Source organism: Podarcis cretensis, assembly GCF_951804945.1.
Source record: "Podarcis cretensis genome assembly, chromosome: 14".
In the NCBI taxonomy this organism is placed as follows: Eukaryota; Metazoa; Chordata; class Lepidosauria; order Squamata; family Lacertidae; genus Podarcis; species Podarcis cretensis.
Window position 1 is genome coordinate 31,077,946 of NC_137183.1, and position 18,073 is coordinate 31,096,018.

Sequence of the window (18,073 nt, forward strand, 5' to 3'; positions counted from 1 at the left end):
GACACAAGTGAGGGCAGAGAGACCATGTGTTGTGCCTTGGCAGGTTCTGCAGCTGCAGTCTTGGCATGAAGCACAGGAAAAGAACATCCGGTTTCTGCAGAGTTGTGACATTTAGAAAGGCGAAATGGGTCTTAAGGAGCATGGAAAAGAGCTAGGTTGGGCCTTCCTCCAAAGCATGCAGCCCCCCTGTCAAATGAGCCAGAGAGTTTACAGGCACTTGTCCCTTTCATTGGGAAGTCTTCGCCACCTCACCTGCTTGCTTCTTGCTGCTGCTCTGCCCTTCACCACCCACTGCAGGTTGCTCGCTTGTTACTGGACTCCCTTCGGACTGGCCGTTCAGCAGTTTAGATGCCGCCCCCAGGGTTGCAGCGATCCCTGGCAGTGGCTGCCCTCGCTTCAAGAGTTGCTTCTGCTCCTGGTGCCGGAACCGCGGAGGGACTTCGCGAGGTGGGTAGCGAGGCAAGGACGATGACGACTGCTGCTGCTGCTGCTGCTGCTGCTGACTGCTGACCAAAGCCCTCTTGGCATTATTACTGCCACCAACACTGCTGGTTGCTGTGGTTGTGCCGGCAGTGGAGGTGGCAGGTAATAGCTGATTGACACTGGGCTTGGCAGGTTCCGGCACTGCACTTGCCCAAAGCAAGATGTTTGATGGGGGAGGGAGAGAGAAGAGGGAGGAAGAGCAGATGTTAGTAAATTGTTTTAGGAGACCCTTAAAAAACAACAACAAATATTTATTCAACAAAACACACAATTGCTTGTTCTCAAAAAGACTTCTAAAACATAGAACTTACACAAGGGATTTAAAAAGGCGTTAGCTATACAGTCAAACCTTGATTCTCAAACGGCTCCGTTTTTGAATGTTTTGGCTCCCAAACGCCAAAAACCCAGAACGTTCCTCAGAACTCAAACGTCCGACATGGCTTCCGCTTGAGTGCAAGAAGCTCTTGCAACCAATCGGAAGCCGTGCCTCAGAACCTGAACAATTCTGAAATCGAATGTTCTTCTAGAACGGATTATGTTCAAGTTCCAAGGTTTGACTGTATGCTTTATATACATGACAGACTAGGTGGCTCCTGCTCTTGCTGGAAAACCCTCCCCTTCCCCAGTGGCAATGGAACCGCTGGGATGATGGGTATGATGAAGCACCCCAGTGGCTTAGAGCGGAGGGGTCAGGAACAGAATAAACAGCTGGCTTGAGCATCTCTGGGAAAAAAGACAAGTTTGGCCTGGACAAATCTCATGGAGAAACAGGCACCAGGAGGAACTCAATCCATGTTGGTAGTCAGAAAGAAGAAAAAGCAAAAAAGGATGGAGGAAAGGCAGACTTGAGGGGTGATCTTCATGTTCAATTACCAATGTATGTCCACGAGTTACTAGAGATGAGTGATTGTTTGTCTCCAATGCAACCCAGGCTCACACACTTGCATGCTCAAATATGGCTTCAGTTAACTTTCATAAGAAAACCATTCAATTTCCTACTTCCAATTCTCCCTGGAAAAATTCTTAGAACTAAACAGAAACTTTAAAGCAGTTGTGCAGCCCTTGACTTGCCTCTAAACTTAATAGCAAGGAAGATGAGCAAAGAACATGTTTTCAAGAAGCATAAGCCTTGTTTGTCTTAATTTTTTAAAACCTGTTTTTAATTTTTTTTTAAAACTCTACAATAGAGATTAGAAGAAGCACATTCAATGTGCTGCATAAACATCACTTAACTGCTGGAAGGGTATAGTTTTACAGGGCTAGTTAGTGAGTAGAACTCTTCTCTCAAGTCTTCACTTAGGCATGAAAACAAAACTACAGTTGCTTTAACATCTTCAGTGCAGACAGGAAACAGTTTCACTAGCTGAAGAACCACCCTGCAAGTGTTGGTTTCACTCCTTTTTTTGGCACAAAGCAGGCTGCATTTAGACCTCTCTGCTTTCACTGTCACTTACAAACATAGCAACGTACTTTCCTTTTGAGTGCCTCACTGAGCTGCCAGTCTGGGGGTGCTAAAGGGCACATGTGGATTTCATATCACCAAGATGAGACATGCAAAATGCAAAAGTTCCAATGGAGGCCCCTGGGGAGGATGGATAGCTGCAGTTGACTCCCCTAGAGCCATGAGAAGGAACAGGAAATGAGTCAAGGTGGGGACTTTTGACAGGAAATACCTGCCCTTTTACAGATAAAAGAGCAATGGCTCACCAAAGCACAGTTAAGAGTGTGCAAGATTTTCTGGGAGTTCTGATGTGAAAGGAAACCAACTTTAGGTTTAATAAGAAAAGGGGCACTTTATACTACTTTATAGGAAAGAAAGTTTTAATTTAAGGAAGATGTTGAAAAGCTGGAATGTGCACACAGGAGGGCAACCAAGATTATCAAGGGTCTGGAAATCAAGCCTTATGGGGAAGGGTCGAAGGAGCTGGGTATGTTTACTGAGAGGAGATACGATAGCCATCTTCAAATATCTCAAGGGCTGTCACACAACTCAAACGTAAGGCTTCAAATGACAAGAAAGGAGATCCCAATTAAACATCAGGGAAAAAACTTTCTGACAGTAAGAGCTGTTCCACAGTGGAATGGTCTCCCTCAGGAGGTTGTGGAGCAGGGGTTGGCAAGGTTTACCTTGCCTGGGCTGGTTCACTCCAGCAGAAATCCCTCCATGGGGGGGATAGCATGCATGTACGCACGCGATTTCCAGCATCTGCACTGATGTGATTTCCAGTGTCTGCGCCATTTCCCGCACGGCGGAAGCAAGTCCCTGCGCCATGCTGCACCGATTTAGCGCAGCGCGCAGGGACTTGCCGAATGGGCGGCTCGGGGTCTGGTTAAATGACCCCCTGTGGGCCGCTTGTGGCCCATGGGCCTTAGGTTGCCGGCCCCTGAACTAGAAGATCCTTGGGGTCCCTTCCAACTCTACAATTCTGATTCATCCATCACAACTGGAACAAACAAACGAAACATGCCACCAGGCTCCAGTAGGGTATATTTATGTAAACCTTAAGAAAGACTAATTTAAGTGATTGTCAGAGCAATCCTAAAGATGGCAAAAGGCCGATTGAGGGCCTGCTGAAAGTAGGGTGAGTGCCATAGACCTAGCTATGGGATTGTACAAGATCCCCTAAGAACATCAAGAGCCCACTAGATCAGGCCAAATGGGCCCATCTTGTCCAGCATCCTGTTCTCACAGTGGCCAACCAGATGCCTGTCGGAAACCTGCAAGCAGGATTTGAGAGCTAGAGCACTCTCCCCTCCTGTGGTTCCCAGCAATCGGTATTCAAAAGCATTCCTGTGCCTGCTGCCTGTGGATTGCAGTCTTCAATCAGGTTTCCAATTTCAAAATGTATACATACTTCCTGAACAAAATCCATACTAACTAGGCACTATAATATTTAAAGCACTGCAGTCTGTAATTAAGCAGGACCTTAATTACAAGTCAAGAAGCAAAATCCAGAATTTGTTACAATACCGCCCATATTAGCGTTGCACTGCAAAATTATAACCACTTGAAAACAATAGTCTTTTGTTTACACATGTAAGTGCACATGTAAGTAGACTAAGCAAGATCACTTACTTGCAGGCTAAAGCTGAATCCTATGTACACTTATTGAAGTAATTCCACCAAAAAGACTGACATATGGGATCAGATTTTTCTTTTAAACCAGGCTATTGTTGCTTTTCTAAATTAAAGCGGCACCTTTAATTCTTAAAAAGTTAATTAATTTTTATCCACCCTGGGCACGTGTGTACTACAAGCTGGTCTGACACCCTTAAGTGAAGCAAATTAGCCTATTATTCAAAATGCACCATTCTTAAGTATACTTAAGAAGTATACAAAAGCTTTTGTTTCCTAATCGATCTAAGATGCCTAGTATTTTGGAAGATACTACTCAGAGCACCCTTATAATGCCAAAAGGACTCTTAGCCAGTTTCACTCATGAGAAAAGTAAAATTAAATTGAAAGAAAGGAAGCCTTTTTCAAGTCTTATAACTGCCCCCAAATCCCTCTTTTCCTCTGCTTTGCACTTAATGCAATCTGAAACAAAACATTAGATGACTCCAGACATCAAGGGACACAAAAAAATCAATCTGCTCAGCAAAAGATTTGCAGAGCAAATGTATTTGTGCAATCTGCAGTACTATCATGGAAATATCTCCTAACAAGAGGAATTTAAGTACAAGATACAGTTTTTTTTAAAAAACCCCAATAAACAAAAGCATAGGTGAGAGCCAACATAGCATGAGAGGGTGTCTGCCTTTGCAGTGGGGCTTCTCCTTCCATTCCTCCCCTGAAGCTTTACCCACACCCAAAAAATCTGCTCCGGAGTTTTGGTGACCCTCCAGAGCAAGTTTGTGAGTGCATGGAGGGGTGCAGGAGGGGAAAATCAAAGAAACCAGAAGCGACATTGCACAAGCAGATTTCCGTTGTGCAAGCAGGTGGACATCCTTGGATGTTGTTCCAAATTTCCTGCTTTTAGACAGAATGCAGGCATTTAAAATGTGCAACAATATCTGGTATCTAAGGAAGACCACTGGGTCTGGGGAGGGGGACTTTGCTCTCCAGCCTCGAACAACTAGGAAAGGGCTTTGAATTACAAGAGTTAATGCAGGCATCCCCAAACTGGGCCCTCCATATGTTTTGGGACTACAACTCCCATCATCCCTAGCTAACAGGACCAGTGGTCAGGGATGATGGGAATTGTAGACCCAAAACAGGTGGAGAGCTGAGTTTGGGGATGCCTGAATTAAGGCATGGGGCAGGAATTTCTCTCCCATGCACTTTCCTCCTCTCCTATTTCAAAGCTCTTTGCTCATCTCTTCCAGCCTGTACTTTAGAATAGGGGTTCAGTGTTCAACATGACATGGGCTGGGGGAAGCTCAAAGGTGTGAGGATTCTTTTATGCGCCCCTCTGGAAAGAAAAAAGGTGGTGTCTCAAATAGAAAAGGCTTCATCACTAAAAAGCCAGGTTGTAGGCTTTCTCATGGAGGAATCTCCAGCCCACCAAAGGCGCACTCAAAGCTCTTCACCAGACAAAGAGTCGTATCAAAGTTATGCCAAGCCAATAACAATAAAATAACTCACCTTTGTTTTTTTGTTCAGCGGCCTGAAAAACAACAACAACAACCCAATTAATGATTATCAGAGACTTGCTTTCCCAACTCTGGGCACAAACTGGCAGCTTATAGGGCATTATCAGCATACGCACCCTTTCTCAACATAAATATGAAGCAAGGTTGTCTCCCCTCCTCCCTATAAAACTGTAGTCAGATCCCTTTAAAGTTGAAGGATTCTCCCCCTATGTGCAAAGAACTCCCAGCATTAAAGGCTAAAACATCTGATAATCATGCAATGCGAGGTTTACAAACACATACATTTTAGGCCCATAAAAGAGTCCTGAAGCTGGATCAGATCAAAGGGCTCCTGTCCAGTCAAGCACCCTGTTTCTCACAGTGGCCAATAAGATGCTCCTGCTGTTCCATCATGACTAGTAGCCATCAAGAATCTCCTCCTCCATGCATCTGCCTAAGCGCATTTCAAAACTGCCAAAGTTGGTGGCATTTCCAACCCACTAAGTGCCTTAGTTTCTGACTCACCTTTTTCTGAGCAGCTTCTTTCTTCTTCTTGTCGTCTTTCCTCTTTTTCCTTTCTTCCATCAACTGTTCTTCCTCCTCTTGCACCAATTCCCTGAGGAGGACAGGGCTGCAATTAGATCTCCAAAGACACACAGCCAATGTCTTCCCTGCGGGGCATGGACCTCAATTTATTCTACTCTGGGTCTACTGTGGGTAAAACTTACTTGGATACAACCCACACTAATTTGCTAGGAATTATAAGTCCAGTTCTGCCTACTATACTGAAAAGCATTAAGATGTCTGTTACTCTAACTTTAATAATCCTAGCAGTATCTTCCTAGATATACCTTTTAATTCTGCAAGCATACAAAGAACTATGGCGTGCACTTTTTAATTCAGTTTGAATTCGAACTAGAAATGCTTTTAACAAGGTGCAAGTCACGCAATTTTTTTTTAATCTTCAATATTTTATTTGTTACACTTACTCGAAGGCAAAACTAGAAACAAGGGAAAGGAGGAACTGCTGCCCACTGAAAAGGAAGGGGTTTTCAGAGGCAAGGAAGGTCTGTAGTGCCTCGCAGGCTCCCAAACCAAGGAAGGGTAGCGCAAGAAAGTGCTGGCAACTAAGCTGCACAAACAACAAACCCTCCACTTCTCCCAAATTTAGCAACCAAAAAAAAGAGGCCGTGGGGTTTGGGGAAAAGGTAGCGAAGGTAAGAGAGGCCTGCAGGATGGTGAAATATTTTGAGTTCTGCCCTCACAAGAAGCATACAAGGTTGGGTGTGGAAGAGAAGGCAGACACCAGCTCGCCCAGCTAAAGGCATCACATTGCCAAAACCACAAAACAACTTTGTCTATATATTTACAGCTCCTGCTGTTCAAATTAATTAAATAACTAAATCAGTACTAAATTTTGTACCGCTAAGAGAGGCTCACAACTGAAAAAGCCATGTTACGGCAAAATCTGGGTGCGAGGCTGCTCTGCCACCCAGCTCATCGGACTAAGTCCGTGGGTCCCTGCGGAGGAAAATGAGCTCAGCCGGAGACAGGAGCAAGCAGCAGAAGATCCAAGTTTATTGCGCAACAGGTTCAAGGCGAGATTGAACAGTGAGAAAGGGGTGACATGAGTTTTTGAAACTCCCTCCATGTCCCAGAATACAGTGCAAAAAACGTCACGAATACATCACAAGAGGTGGGATTACACAGATCAGCACTTCAGGAAGGTGGGTGGGGGTTTACACAGATCATCACTTCAGTAAGGTAGGGGTCGCGCAGATCAGCACTTCAGTAAGGTAGGGGTCGCGCAGATCAGCACTTCAGTAAGGTAGGGGTTGCATAGATCAGCACTTCAGTAAGGTAGGGGTTGCATAGAGTAAAGAGATATGCATAAACGTTTCCTGAGTACAGGTGATGGCAAGACAATGGCACAGATATGCATCGCCCGTTACCTAGCATTGCCCGGAGGAAGGGCTTGACTGGACCATCTGACAGGATTAGGGTCTTGACACCTTGAGGGATTATGGAGGACAGGGGAGGGGTGATGGAGTCCTAGAGAAATTGAGCAAATATATTGTAGCGAAGAAGGTGAAGAAGACATGCCCCCCCCTTCCGTAACAGCCATAACACATCAAGAAAAAGGAATGGGACAGATCTTAAAACAGTAAGATACGTAACAATAACTGCCTTAAAAGTAAGGGGGAAATATGAAAATTGCGTTGAAGTAGAGAGGGTCATTAAGCCAAACAACAACAGGCAAGGCCAGGAAATCACTTTCTGAATTGCCATGGGAGGCTCTCTTCCAAACCAATTCCTTCCACATGGAGCTGTGCTGAAGAAGACAAAGGTGAATCACTGAGCAGGAAACAGACCCACCCTCAGGACACTCCACCTGCATTAATTGACAAAAGGCAGCTGCAATCACAGGGCATTGGCAGGGGGGGCTGGCTGCTTAATCCTTTCAGCTGCTTTTCTCCCCTTAAGTGAGCTAAGTCCCTTACCTCCATGAGCATAGCTGGGGAAGGAGTTATTTAGAGTAGAAAGCAGCCAGACGGGTTAAGCAGCCTTTTCACTCTGTGCTCCACTGAAGACTGCAAGCCTCCAGAGGCTGCTTTTCACTAATTAGCTAGTATTGGGCAAGGTGGCACATGATTGCATGCTAGGTATAGCTTGGTCCTGGTAGGGCAAGGTGGGGACTGTGAGGGGATTCAAGTTGCTGCCAAGTCAGTCTGCTCCCTGCGTCAACAAAAAGGCACAGCAGACTCCACAAGATGGCGCTAGCCTGACTCAATGGGTCTAAGCAAACAGCTTGACAATTGTTGCTTTATGAAGCCCTTCCAGCTGTAATGGAATTCTACTCCTAGTTTTATTGGCCTCGTTTTGACCCACTTAAGTGCCACATGTCCTCAATTATCGCATCTTGTTGCAACCAACCAACCCCAAAGTCTCAATTTAAGGCAATTACAGGGACAGTAAATTAGACCGAAAGCAAGCATGTTTGTCCCCCTCATAATATGCTCCACTGAAAACCTTTTACAGATGTGTAGCATTTACCCAAGTAGTCAATAGATCCAAGCAATCACAATGTGATACACACACACACACACACACACACACACACACACACGTGTGTGTGTGCGCGCGTGTGCATGCGCAAATCATGCTTGCATTACAATTCAAGTCCTCTTGAGACTTGACACTCCAAATTGTGGGGACCCAGGGGGCCATTGGTGTTATAAAGCAGCATGCATAAGCAGATAGGGAGGCGATTTAATCCACAGATAATGAGGTTTGCCTGCACAAGACCACACCCAGGGATCAGCTCACACCCAGAGTTCAAAGAAGCCCAGACAACTGAATGTACACACACTATTCACACCTTTTGCGCTGCAGCCTGATAAATCTTCATATGGAAGTAATTAGGTACTGTCTATCGCAGTACTATGCAAGACAAACTAAGCAAGCAATCTTTTCTTCTACCAACTTCAGATAAACTAGGAGCATGCATACACTCAGGATAGACCTGAAAGAGATCCGGCAAACCAGAGCAGCGCACAGAAATGCCATTTACCTTCCTGCCAGAGCAGTACCTATTTATCTACCTTGATGTGCTTTCAAACTACACCACACTGCCTCTCACTTGATACTTAACCAGTATCAATACTCAGGAAACACTGTGACATCAGAAAAAGTGCCTTTGGTGTACTCTTTTCCACACTGCTAAAATTATTTTTGTTCAGGCATGTATCCAGATATGTGTTTAAATGTTTTTAGCTGAGCAGTTGATTTTAATTATATTTTATTTATATTTAATATACCTGCCTTTAACTGTCTTGTATTGATCATTTAAATATTGGTCATACACCTCTTAGAGCAGGGGTGCCCACACTTTTTTCATAGAGAGCAAGATTTGATGAAGTGAACACGTGTGAGGGCCGACCAAAGTTGTTGAGCTTTTTTTTTTAAAGATTGAAGCTGAGCTTTTTTTGAGGGTTTTATCCCGGGACATAAGTTTAAGCAAGAGGCAGTGTTGGTCTTTTCTACTGAGATCCACTGTTCAGAGCGGCTGTGTGAGGATGCTTTCCCGTCTCCCCTTAGGGATCTTGCCTGACAAACGGATGGAGATGGACAAGCACATGCCTGTCTTGGAGGTTCTATTTACAATCAAGCTGTATTTAACTCTTGTTAAATATTTAAAATAGCATGTCCTTTGCACCTCTAGAGAATGAATCACAGAAGAAAATCAAAGACGGGAGGGTAGCTTTTGGTTGGGAACAAAAGCCCAGCCCGTGATTTTACTGTCTTATCAAGAAGGCTATCACAAAGTGTCTGTCAAATGCTTTGCTGAAAGTGAGATATACTACAGGCATATCCCCATCTCTCTGCCTTGCTAGGATTTTAACTTGCACAATTTCAATCAGCTTGCCTTCGACTGCATACGGTCAAAATCTCACAAGTTTATTACACATAAGATGCAAAAATGCTGTACAAACTTTCTCCCTGGACACCTCTGAGCTCACATTTTACCTTCGAATACCCTTTGTATGTTTAAGCACCCAGGCAGTCTGTTTACAAAGGCTCAACAGGCAATTTCATTCACAAACATCAAAGTGTCAAGCAGAAGCCAACCTTCCCAAGAATCAGTTACATTCGGTTTAAGAACAAAAGGGCAAATCAAAGAGCTGAAACAGACATCCGCCTGTGCTAGATTCCAGGCCTTAAGGCAGCTGGCCTCACGCAAATTATGTGCCTTTTGCTTGGTGCATTTATGGAATACCCATCTTAGAAATGCAACTAATGATTAGTTCAAAGCTTTGGGGTCAAGACGACAAAACCTTTAAGCAAACATTAATCACCTCTGGCTCAAGGACTCCCGCAAATCAGCAATGGAGCTGAGCAAACTATCCATACACAGCCAACTCATTCACAGCACTCTTACTTTGGGGGCAAGCGAAGCGGAATATGAGACATATGGTCTGTATGACTTGCACTGGAAGTCAAGGTACCCAGAAGAAGGGAAGCTAGAAACTCTGCAAAAGTTATGGTCAAGCAGCAATGGCAATCAAGTTGGAAGGTGGGGTAAGCCATCATCTGAATAATAATAATAATAATAATAATAATAATAATAATGGCAGGAGGAGGTTGGCATTGTTGCTCTTGACTCAAGCAGCATCCAAGCACTGGAAGGGGTTAAATGGAGCTGCTTGCACAGCCCCTTCTGACTCATCACAACTTCCGATGGTGAACCTCTAAATACTTGGAAGTCATTTATAGCATCCACTTAGGCCAAGACCTTGAAGGTTCCGGAACACTGCCTGTGCTGGCTGCTAGGGAGATAAGAAGGCCACCAAATCCACCTGCACATCACTACCTGGCAACCCAGCTGAACTTGAGGCCTGTACTTCAATAAATTGGAAATATTAATTTATGTTGTTGCAATTTTGCTTGTTGACCTTATAACAGAATTGTCTGGTTGTTTATTGGTCCTGTTTATATGTTTTTTAAAATTTCTGCATGTTGTTTTTCTCTGTTTTATTACGAAGAGCGGGGCTATAAATACTGTAAATAAACAATAAATATTTTAAATTATTTCATGAGAAGGATGGCACACGAACTGTTTGGGCAGCAGTCCTATAAGCAGACTAAGACCTGGCAGAGCAAGGCACAAATCCCCACCCAGCCATGAAGGCCACTGGGAGGCCTTGGGTCAGTCACAATTGCTCAGCCTAATCTACATCACAGGGATGTTGTGGAGAGGGGGAGAATTATGTGCTCCACCCTGAGCTCCCTGGAAGAGAGCTGGAACCTAAATGTAATAATAAGGGGCAGTATACAACTAACAGTCCAGTCAGTGCAAGGGTGTACACTTGCCCAGACGGACTTTCCCTCTCTCCCCACATGCACCCTCTCCAAATCTACTAAAGAGTCTTGGGGAACCCCAGGAAAGATTCTGCAGGGGCGAGTGACATCCCAATGCACAAACTGAAACTCTTGCACTGACGGAATGTGTTACTGAGAGCTACTTTGGATGCAACCCAAAATAAATCAGCTGTGGATTGCAATCCCAACAGATCTCTGCACTAACTGCTGCAGGCCAAGTTTCCACTGTCCTGTAAACCTACCCCAGACATTTCAGTCATTAGAAGTAACTCGATTATATGTACTGCCATCTTGTAGCATGCGGAAGATTGAGACGTAAAATCAGGCCTTCTCAGTAGCAGCTCCTAGACCGTCAGATCACACAGGGCAGTAGGTTCCACAAGTCTGTTTCATTTTGCACGCTCAAGTCAATGTCAAAACAGCTCTTCTTTTTTTTATGTTTCACAGCTGTTTGGGATTTGTGTGCCCACATCCCTGCTGTGATTTGCTGTGATTTACAATTTCAAAAGGGTCAAAAGTAGGGTATAAATGATCTTAAGAAAGAAAATAGTGTGGAGGGTTTATGTCAGACAATCATATCCAATGGGGTTTCCATGTCAAGTTAGATGGTGCAGAAACATTTATTAAATTAATGGGAGGGGGGACAATTTCCTGAAGGTTCAATGAACACGTCAGTATTTTTGCCCCAAACAGAGTACACAAGCACAATTGTTGAGCCACCACCTTAACAGCATATTTTGCCAAGGGAGTTCATTCAGATCCTTAAAGGAGGAAAATCATTAGTTTTCTCTGAAGCCAGTGTGCCTTCAGAGGGCATAACAAATGGCAAGAACTGACTAGAGCTGGGTGATATATCATCCAAAACCGCTTTGAAATTCACATCCTAATAATTGTTTCATAATATTTGAGCTGGCAATATATTGCAAATCACAATGTGTGTAAGGCCTAGGCGATATCTGGTTTTCAACATTGTGATAACTCACCAGCAAAACATTGTGCCACTGTTTGTGCTGCCGTTGCAAGGCCTCGCAGGCTGCTACTGCCGCCAGATCCTGGCACTGCCAAGAGGACTTGCAGGCCACCACTGATTTTGCTGCCGCCACCGCCAGGCCTTGCAGGTTATCACTGCTACTGCTGACACATACCGCAATCATGGCAAGCTGTTTATGCCGCTGCTGCCGCTGCTGCTTCCTAGCAGGCCTGCTGGCAGTGTGGCAGTCCCATATTATTTCTATTCACTATGACTCATCGCTGTACTTTGGATTGTCTGAACAGGACCATTTGGTAGCCAAACCCAAACCCAAAAGTCCTGTTGGGATGCATTTTGGCTTGCCTGCTGATGAAACTGAGTGTGGGATGATTGATAATATTGTCATTTATCTGTTTTAGACCCCTAAGTAGTAGCAGCTGCCAGGACATTGTCCTGTTCGCCTCTGCAAAGTTCCTTCCTTATTTCAGATATTGTGATATATCAAGATGTTTAACTGATATATTGCAACATTGAAAACAAGCTATCGCCCAGCCCTAGATCTGACCACATGCTTAGAAACTCTGCTCAGAGTTTCATTAAGATTCCTGCCTGTCTATGATGAACCACTCCACAGCACGAGCAGTGCTGTAGGCAGCAGCAATTGGCTCAGGAAGGAGACTCAGACCATTATTGAACACTCTGAAAATTTGTTACAGAGCCCCCTTGCATGAGCTCCTAAGCTCTGGCCAGATAGCTTATGTCACACACTCTAAACATCCTCACCACAAATGCAACATTTATTATACTGTTTTTACGCAGCAAGGTGCTGATTGCTTTAAAGAAAGTTCGTGTCCTTTAGAAGTTTCACTTCTAAACCCCAATAGGGGTGTAGCAGCGGCAGGTTATGCTTTGATGGCATTAAGTTCTAATGTTAGTCAGCATTTCTTCTGTTGCAATTATTTATTTAGCACCAGAGATGCCAGGTTGGGTGATTTCAGTATAAGCAGTACCATTATTTCAAATTTACCCTAGCTGCACGCGCGCATAGATTAGAGGGGTAAAAATGATACTGCAATTAAACCACCCTCTGCCAGTGAGGTGTAAGGCCCCTGACCATTCATTTGCTTGATAGGAGTCCCATGACACCCTATAAAAATCCTTCTGTAATGAAACACACTATCCTTCCACTGCCAGTTTCACTTTAAACACGCCTGCAGCAACAGATTTGACCAAGAAAACTACAGCTGTGTTCACAATGACAAAGGCATCCTTGGAGAGTTTAGCATTTTTACACTTGCTTCTCTACCTGCTTCACGGCAAGAATCGTGTGAGCAAAGTCCTTTGCATAAATCAGAGTTCTCAACTGTTTTCTTTTCTAGGACAGAAAAGTGGGCCCTTCCTTCCAAGGCGAATAGAGACTAGAAGGAACTGGGGAGTGGGGAGGACAGGGCCCTTTTTGGTGGCATTTGCAGATGAGAGTTTCAACTGGGAGCATGCTTTTCTTCAAAAGCAGAAGTACGAACACCTCCCTTGAAAGGGATTACATATATTCCTTCTTATTTACTCCTCACTTGTGACAATGCAAAGTTGAATGCTTTCATTATAGCTCTTGTTCATTTTCATGCTGTTATTGCATATGGGTTTTATTGTTGAAGTATTTATTTTATTTTCGTGAACTTGGGAAAGGCTCCAAGCAGCCATTAAACATCAGCTCAGCCCTGGATTACAAAACGTAGCAAGAATCGGAACTTTTCACCTCCCAGTATTACAGCGACCAACTAGTACTGAAATATGAATGGCAGCTGGAAACTGTTGGGAGTAGAGAGGGCCACAGCTCAGTGATGGCTCATATGCTTGTTTCTATGTTTCTAAGAATTAAATGGCAACGTTCAGTAGATTAACAATAAACTACTCTTCTTGACCTTCTACTGATGTGCAGAACTATCACAATTACTATACATTAAAAAACCAAAACCAAGGCAAGATGTAGTAGCCTTGATTTCTGCTCTGCAAACTCAGTCAGGGTTTTTTTTTGGGGGGGGGGGGGATGCTCAGGAGGCTGTTAGAGCTGAAATGAGGTATACAGACATTTAAAATAATTAACTTCCTGTCTATTGGCTAAGACCAAATTGTGGCCAGTTAAGGGGGAGGGCAGTTATCAAACACAGAGTGCGGCAAGGTGAGGGGGGGGTCTGGGTGGGGCTAGACACTATTATTTAACCATCTGTACATGGCTTAACTGTAAATAGTGTATAAAAAAGAGAAATATGCAATACTTTTTTTAAAAAAAAAGTTAATAGGTGTATTTGTTTTCAAAAAAATTCAGAATGTAATTAAAATCAGTAGTTAAGCTAAAATTACTAAATAAAACACAGGTCAACTTTTAACATATTTGGGTAGGCATCCCTAATCAAAAGTGCTTTTAGTTTCTATTTAACGAAATGTATATAGCACTTAAGCAGTTTACAAAACTACTAAGCAGTATACAATAAATATTTAAATCCTAAATAAAAAGTTTAAAACAATTAAAGACATATCAAAATAACTAAAAGCAAAAGAAACTAAAACACATCAACATCTACGTAACTGGACAGGCTTACATATGCAGAAATGCTTTAAGCAGGTGCCCAAATGGGTACAGTGAAGGCACCTGCTTGATATCAATAGGCAGGGAATTCCAAAGTGTAGGTGCTACCACACTAAAAGATCAGTTCCTTACAAGTGCAAAAAGAATACTATCTGACATACATGCGTAATGCAAGAAAACAGAAAGCTCTTGAGCAGGTACCGGTACTTTGCAGGGTTTCGATCTGAGTGACCTCATTCTCAATTGCCTAGCTGCACTATGGGAATAGTGGTCTACCTCTTTGCAAAGATAAAGGAGGAGCACAAAAGTACTGAAAAATACTTTGGTCAGATATTTACCCCCCATTCTCTTAAGCTAACTCCAAAGTTTACTACTGTAAACTCCCATTACTACTGTAGTAATGGGAAGTTTCAAATTTCCCTGGCTATTAGCAAGCAGCTACTTCTCACACTCCTTAATACAGCACATAGAAAGGAACAAATGTTTATTTCACAAGATGCGGCTTGTGTTGAGTTCAAGGCCAGCGATGATTTCCAGCCAATAAAAATCCATTTGGCTAGGCAAGGATGAAAAACACACACAGCAAACAAACCCTGCATTCATTTTTTGCTCTTGCTTGCTTCTGGCAACAGTTTAAATGTAGCAAAAGAAAATATGTTCGGCAAGATATTTAAAGGAGTGGAGGACGCCGCTTCACAAAGGACCCCTCTGCTCAATTACTTTTTGTAAGGAGGTTTCACCACATTTCTTTAAAACAAATAACGCAAACTGTCAATTGTCTAAGCACCCAATTCCTACATGCCCTTCAATTCATTCTCTGCCCTTTTATTTATGACTTACCTGCTTAGTTTTCTTTCGACTTCTTTGGTAGCTTTAGCTTCCAACACTCTGAAAAAGAACACACATATCCCCATCAAGAAAACAAGCCCAGGCAGTAACAAATCAGAAGTACAAATACAGGCATACTTGTCTGACCAATGATTTAAAGGATTGTTTTATTGTGCACAGTTAAATGAGAAATGAATATGCAATGAATAAAAATATACATATGCACTAGCTGGTTGAGAAAAGCAGTGAACACGAACACACACGTTGGTGCAGCAAGAGTTCAGCAGCTGAAAACCCTCATCAGTCCCGTTCTAAGCACAACATGTATTTCTGGCACCAACAGGAAGACAACCATGTCAACCGCTTGCAAGAAAACCCAAGGAAGGAGCTTTGTGGCACCTTCAAAATCGACACATTTAAAACTGAAGTTGTTGTAAGCAACGACCCATTTAATCAGATGCACTAATGTGAAGGTGCAGGTGAAAGATAAGTGAGGCCCGCAAAAGCAGCTAACAGGATAGACTCAGATAGCACCAGAGACAAAGCTGGAATGCATTGAGAAGCCCTGTCCCAAAAAAGCTAGAACTATACAGCTCAGCACCAGCTTGTAAGATTAGCAAACAGAAAGTTTATTAATAATATAGCTTCAGAACAGAAATTGCTATTGCTTGATGTGCTCCACAAGAACATTCACTGCATGTAGGGTACACCATACTTGCAACACTCTGCCCTAGGTGGGACTGAGGCCTAGGCACCAAACATAGAACCACAACATTAAGTGCTCTTAATATGTCCAAAATATGTCTCTGGCTGAGTTGGAAACATGCTGTAACTTCCCACCCTCTGGGCTCAGAGCAAAGGAATTATAGGAAGTGGATTAATGGTTAGGCCAGATTCTACCTGCAACAGAACATGGAGACATACGTACTTGTATCAGCTGTTTTGCTAAAGACGCAGCTGCTACTGTATACAAATGTGTGCCCAACAAATGGATGGGGTGGTATTTTCATACCTCACCAGTGTTCATTCAATTAAAATAAGGGGGGGGGGGTGTTTCAGAACTTAAGTGGTGCTGGCAGCTAAAGAGCTAAAAGCTCAGCAACTTGTACTCTATTGAGGCCCTTCAACGCTGCTCACCCTGCAGGGATCTACAGAGGGCATCCTAAGGGTACAGCCACTGTCAGGTCAACAGGGTGGCACAGACTTTTATGCTATTTATTACAACAGGGGCACCCCTCCTCTCCATCTAAGAATGCACCCTAGGGAGCTCGACTGAAAGCACATCCTCTGCCCATGCACCCCTTTAGTTCTACTTAGATGCTATTTTTTGGGTGGGGTAGACATCCTTTCCTTCCATCTGGGCAAATCTGGGGCGAGCAGGCTGCACCCCAGCCTCATTGCAAGTATTTCTCATTTGGCATAAGGGCACCCACCGCCTCCTGTCTGCAATGAGCGCAGGATGGGTGGACGGCTGCCTGCGCTGCACTCCTCCTCCTCTCGCGCCATCCTCTGCTGCGGGCCGGCGCGGGGAGGGGGGGGGGCGAGCGAAATTTCCGCTTCCTCGCAGGGGCCCCCCCTTTCACGCTTTCTTGCATTTGCAGCTGAAGTAAACAGAAGAGGAGACTCTCTCTTTCTCTTTTCCCACTCTCTCTTCCCTCTCCTCCCCCCGGGCGCCATGCACCGCTTTGCAGCCTCCCCGGGGCGAAGGCGCACGCAAAGCGCGGGCACGGGGCGGCGGCGGCGGCGGGGCGCGCATTTCTCTCTCGGGCAGCTCTGTGCAAGGCGGAGTGCTGGCGCAGCAGCAAAATGGGGGGGGGCAGGCCCGGCCCTCGCGCGCCATGTTTAGTGAGGGGCTTTTTTTTTTAAGGTGCTGGGGAGATATATCTGAGAGGAAAATTTTGTCCCGGCTGCACCTTGTCCTGCAAACGACACCCCCCTAACCCGGACCATGGCGCCCCCTCCTTACCGCATGTGCTTTGGGGGGGGGCGGCGGGGGTGTCGCCTGCTCCGCCTCTTATTCCCGGCGCCCCGGCCTGGGGGTCCCCGGCAGGGTGGCCTCGGCTGCCTCCTGCTGCTGCTGCTCCACCCGGGTCGGCCGCCTCCGCCTCCGCCTCTTCTTCTTCTCCCCCCTCCCAGCCGCCGCCATTTCCAGCCTCCCTCACGGAGGAGACTCCCCAGCAGCCCCGTCGCCGCCACGCCCCGGAAGCGGACGCCCCGCCTCCCCCCGTCGACGGGAAGCACTTCCGGCGGGGCTCCCGTCGTCGCCAACATGGCGCCCTAGCAACGGGCGGGAGAGGGCGGGAGGGAGGGAGGGAGGTCGAATTGGCGCGGCGGATCCGCCGTGGAACGAAGTGTTAGAAAAAATGTGGAGGAAGAAGGGGCAAAAGAGTCCCCTCCGTGGATGTAGGGAAGCGGCTTATTCATCAGCTCAGTTGCTGCATTTATTATAGCGCGCCTCTTTTCCTCTAAGGAGCGCTAGGTGGCGCACACGCTCCCCCTCCCCGCACTCCATTTTATTCACACAGCGACCCTGCAAGGTAGGCTTGGGTCCATCTCGCTCAATATTGCCTACACCAGGCACGTCTAACGGGTAGATCGTGATCTACCAGTAGATCACTGGACGTCTGTGGGAGATCACTGGTAGATCACTGGCTCCCCCCAAAGAAGCTCAACAACTTTGGCTCCCCTTAAAAAAAAAAAAAGCTCAACAGCCCTGCACCTCCAAAAAGCGGGGCTTCCCTCCTTCCTAAAAA

General features: G+C 45.1%; 1 protein-coding gene across 2 annotated transcripts in view; it reads right to left on the reverse strand.

The window, feature by feature from the left end:
* TNRC6A (trinucleotide repeat containing adaptor 6A) overlaps positions 1-17,410 on the reverse strand; it is a 38,359-nt gene extending 20,949 nt beyond the window's left edge. For both annotated transcript variants that reach the window (XM_079952731.1, XM_079952730.1), the window contains exons 1-5: positions 17,287-17,410; positions 15,333-15,380; positions 5,581-5,671; positions 5,069-5,090; positions 253-624 (exon numbers count right to left, since the gene is read on the reverse strand). In XM_079952731.1, coding sequence (XP_079808857.1) covers positions 253-624; positions 5,069-5,090; positions 5,581-5,671; positions 15,333-15,380; positions 17,287-17,291 — 538 coding nt within the window. In that variant the 5' untranslated portion in view covers positions 17,292-17,410. The remainder of the gene's footprint in view (positions 1-252; positions 625-5,068; positions 5,091-5,580; positions 5,672-15,332; positions 15,381-17,286) is intronic.
* Positions 17,411-18,073: the final 663 nt, after the last annotated feature.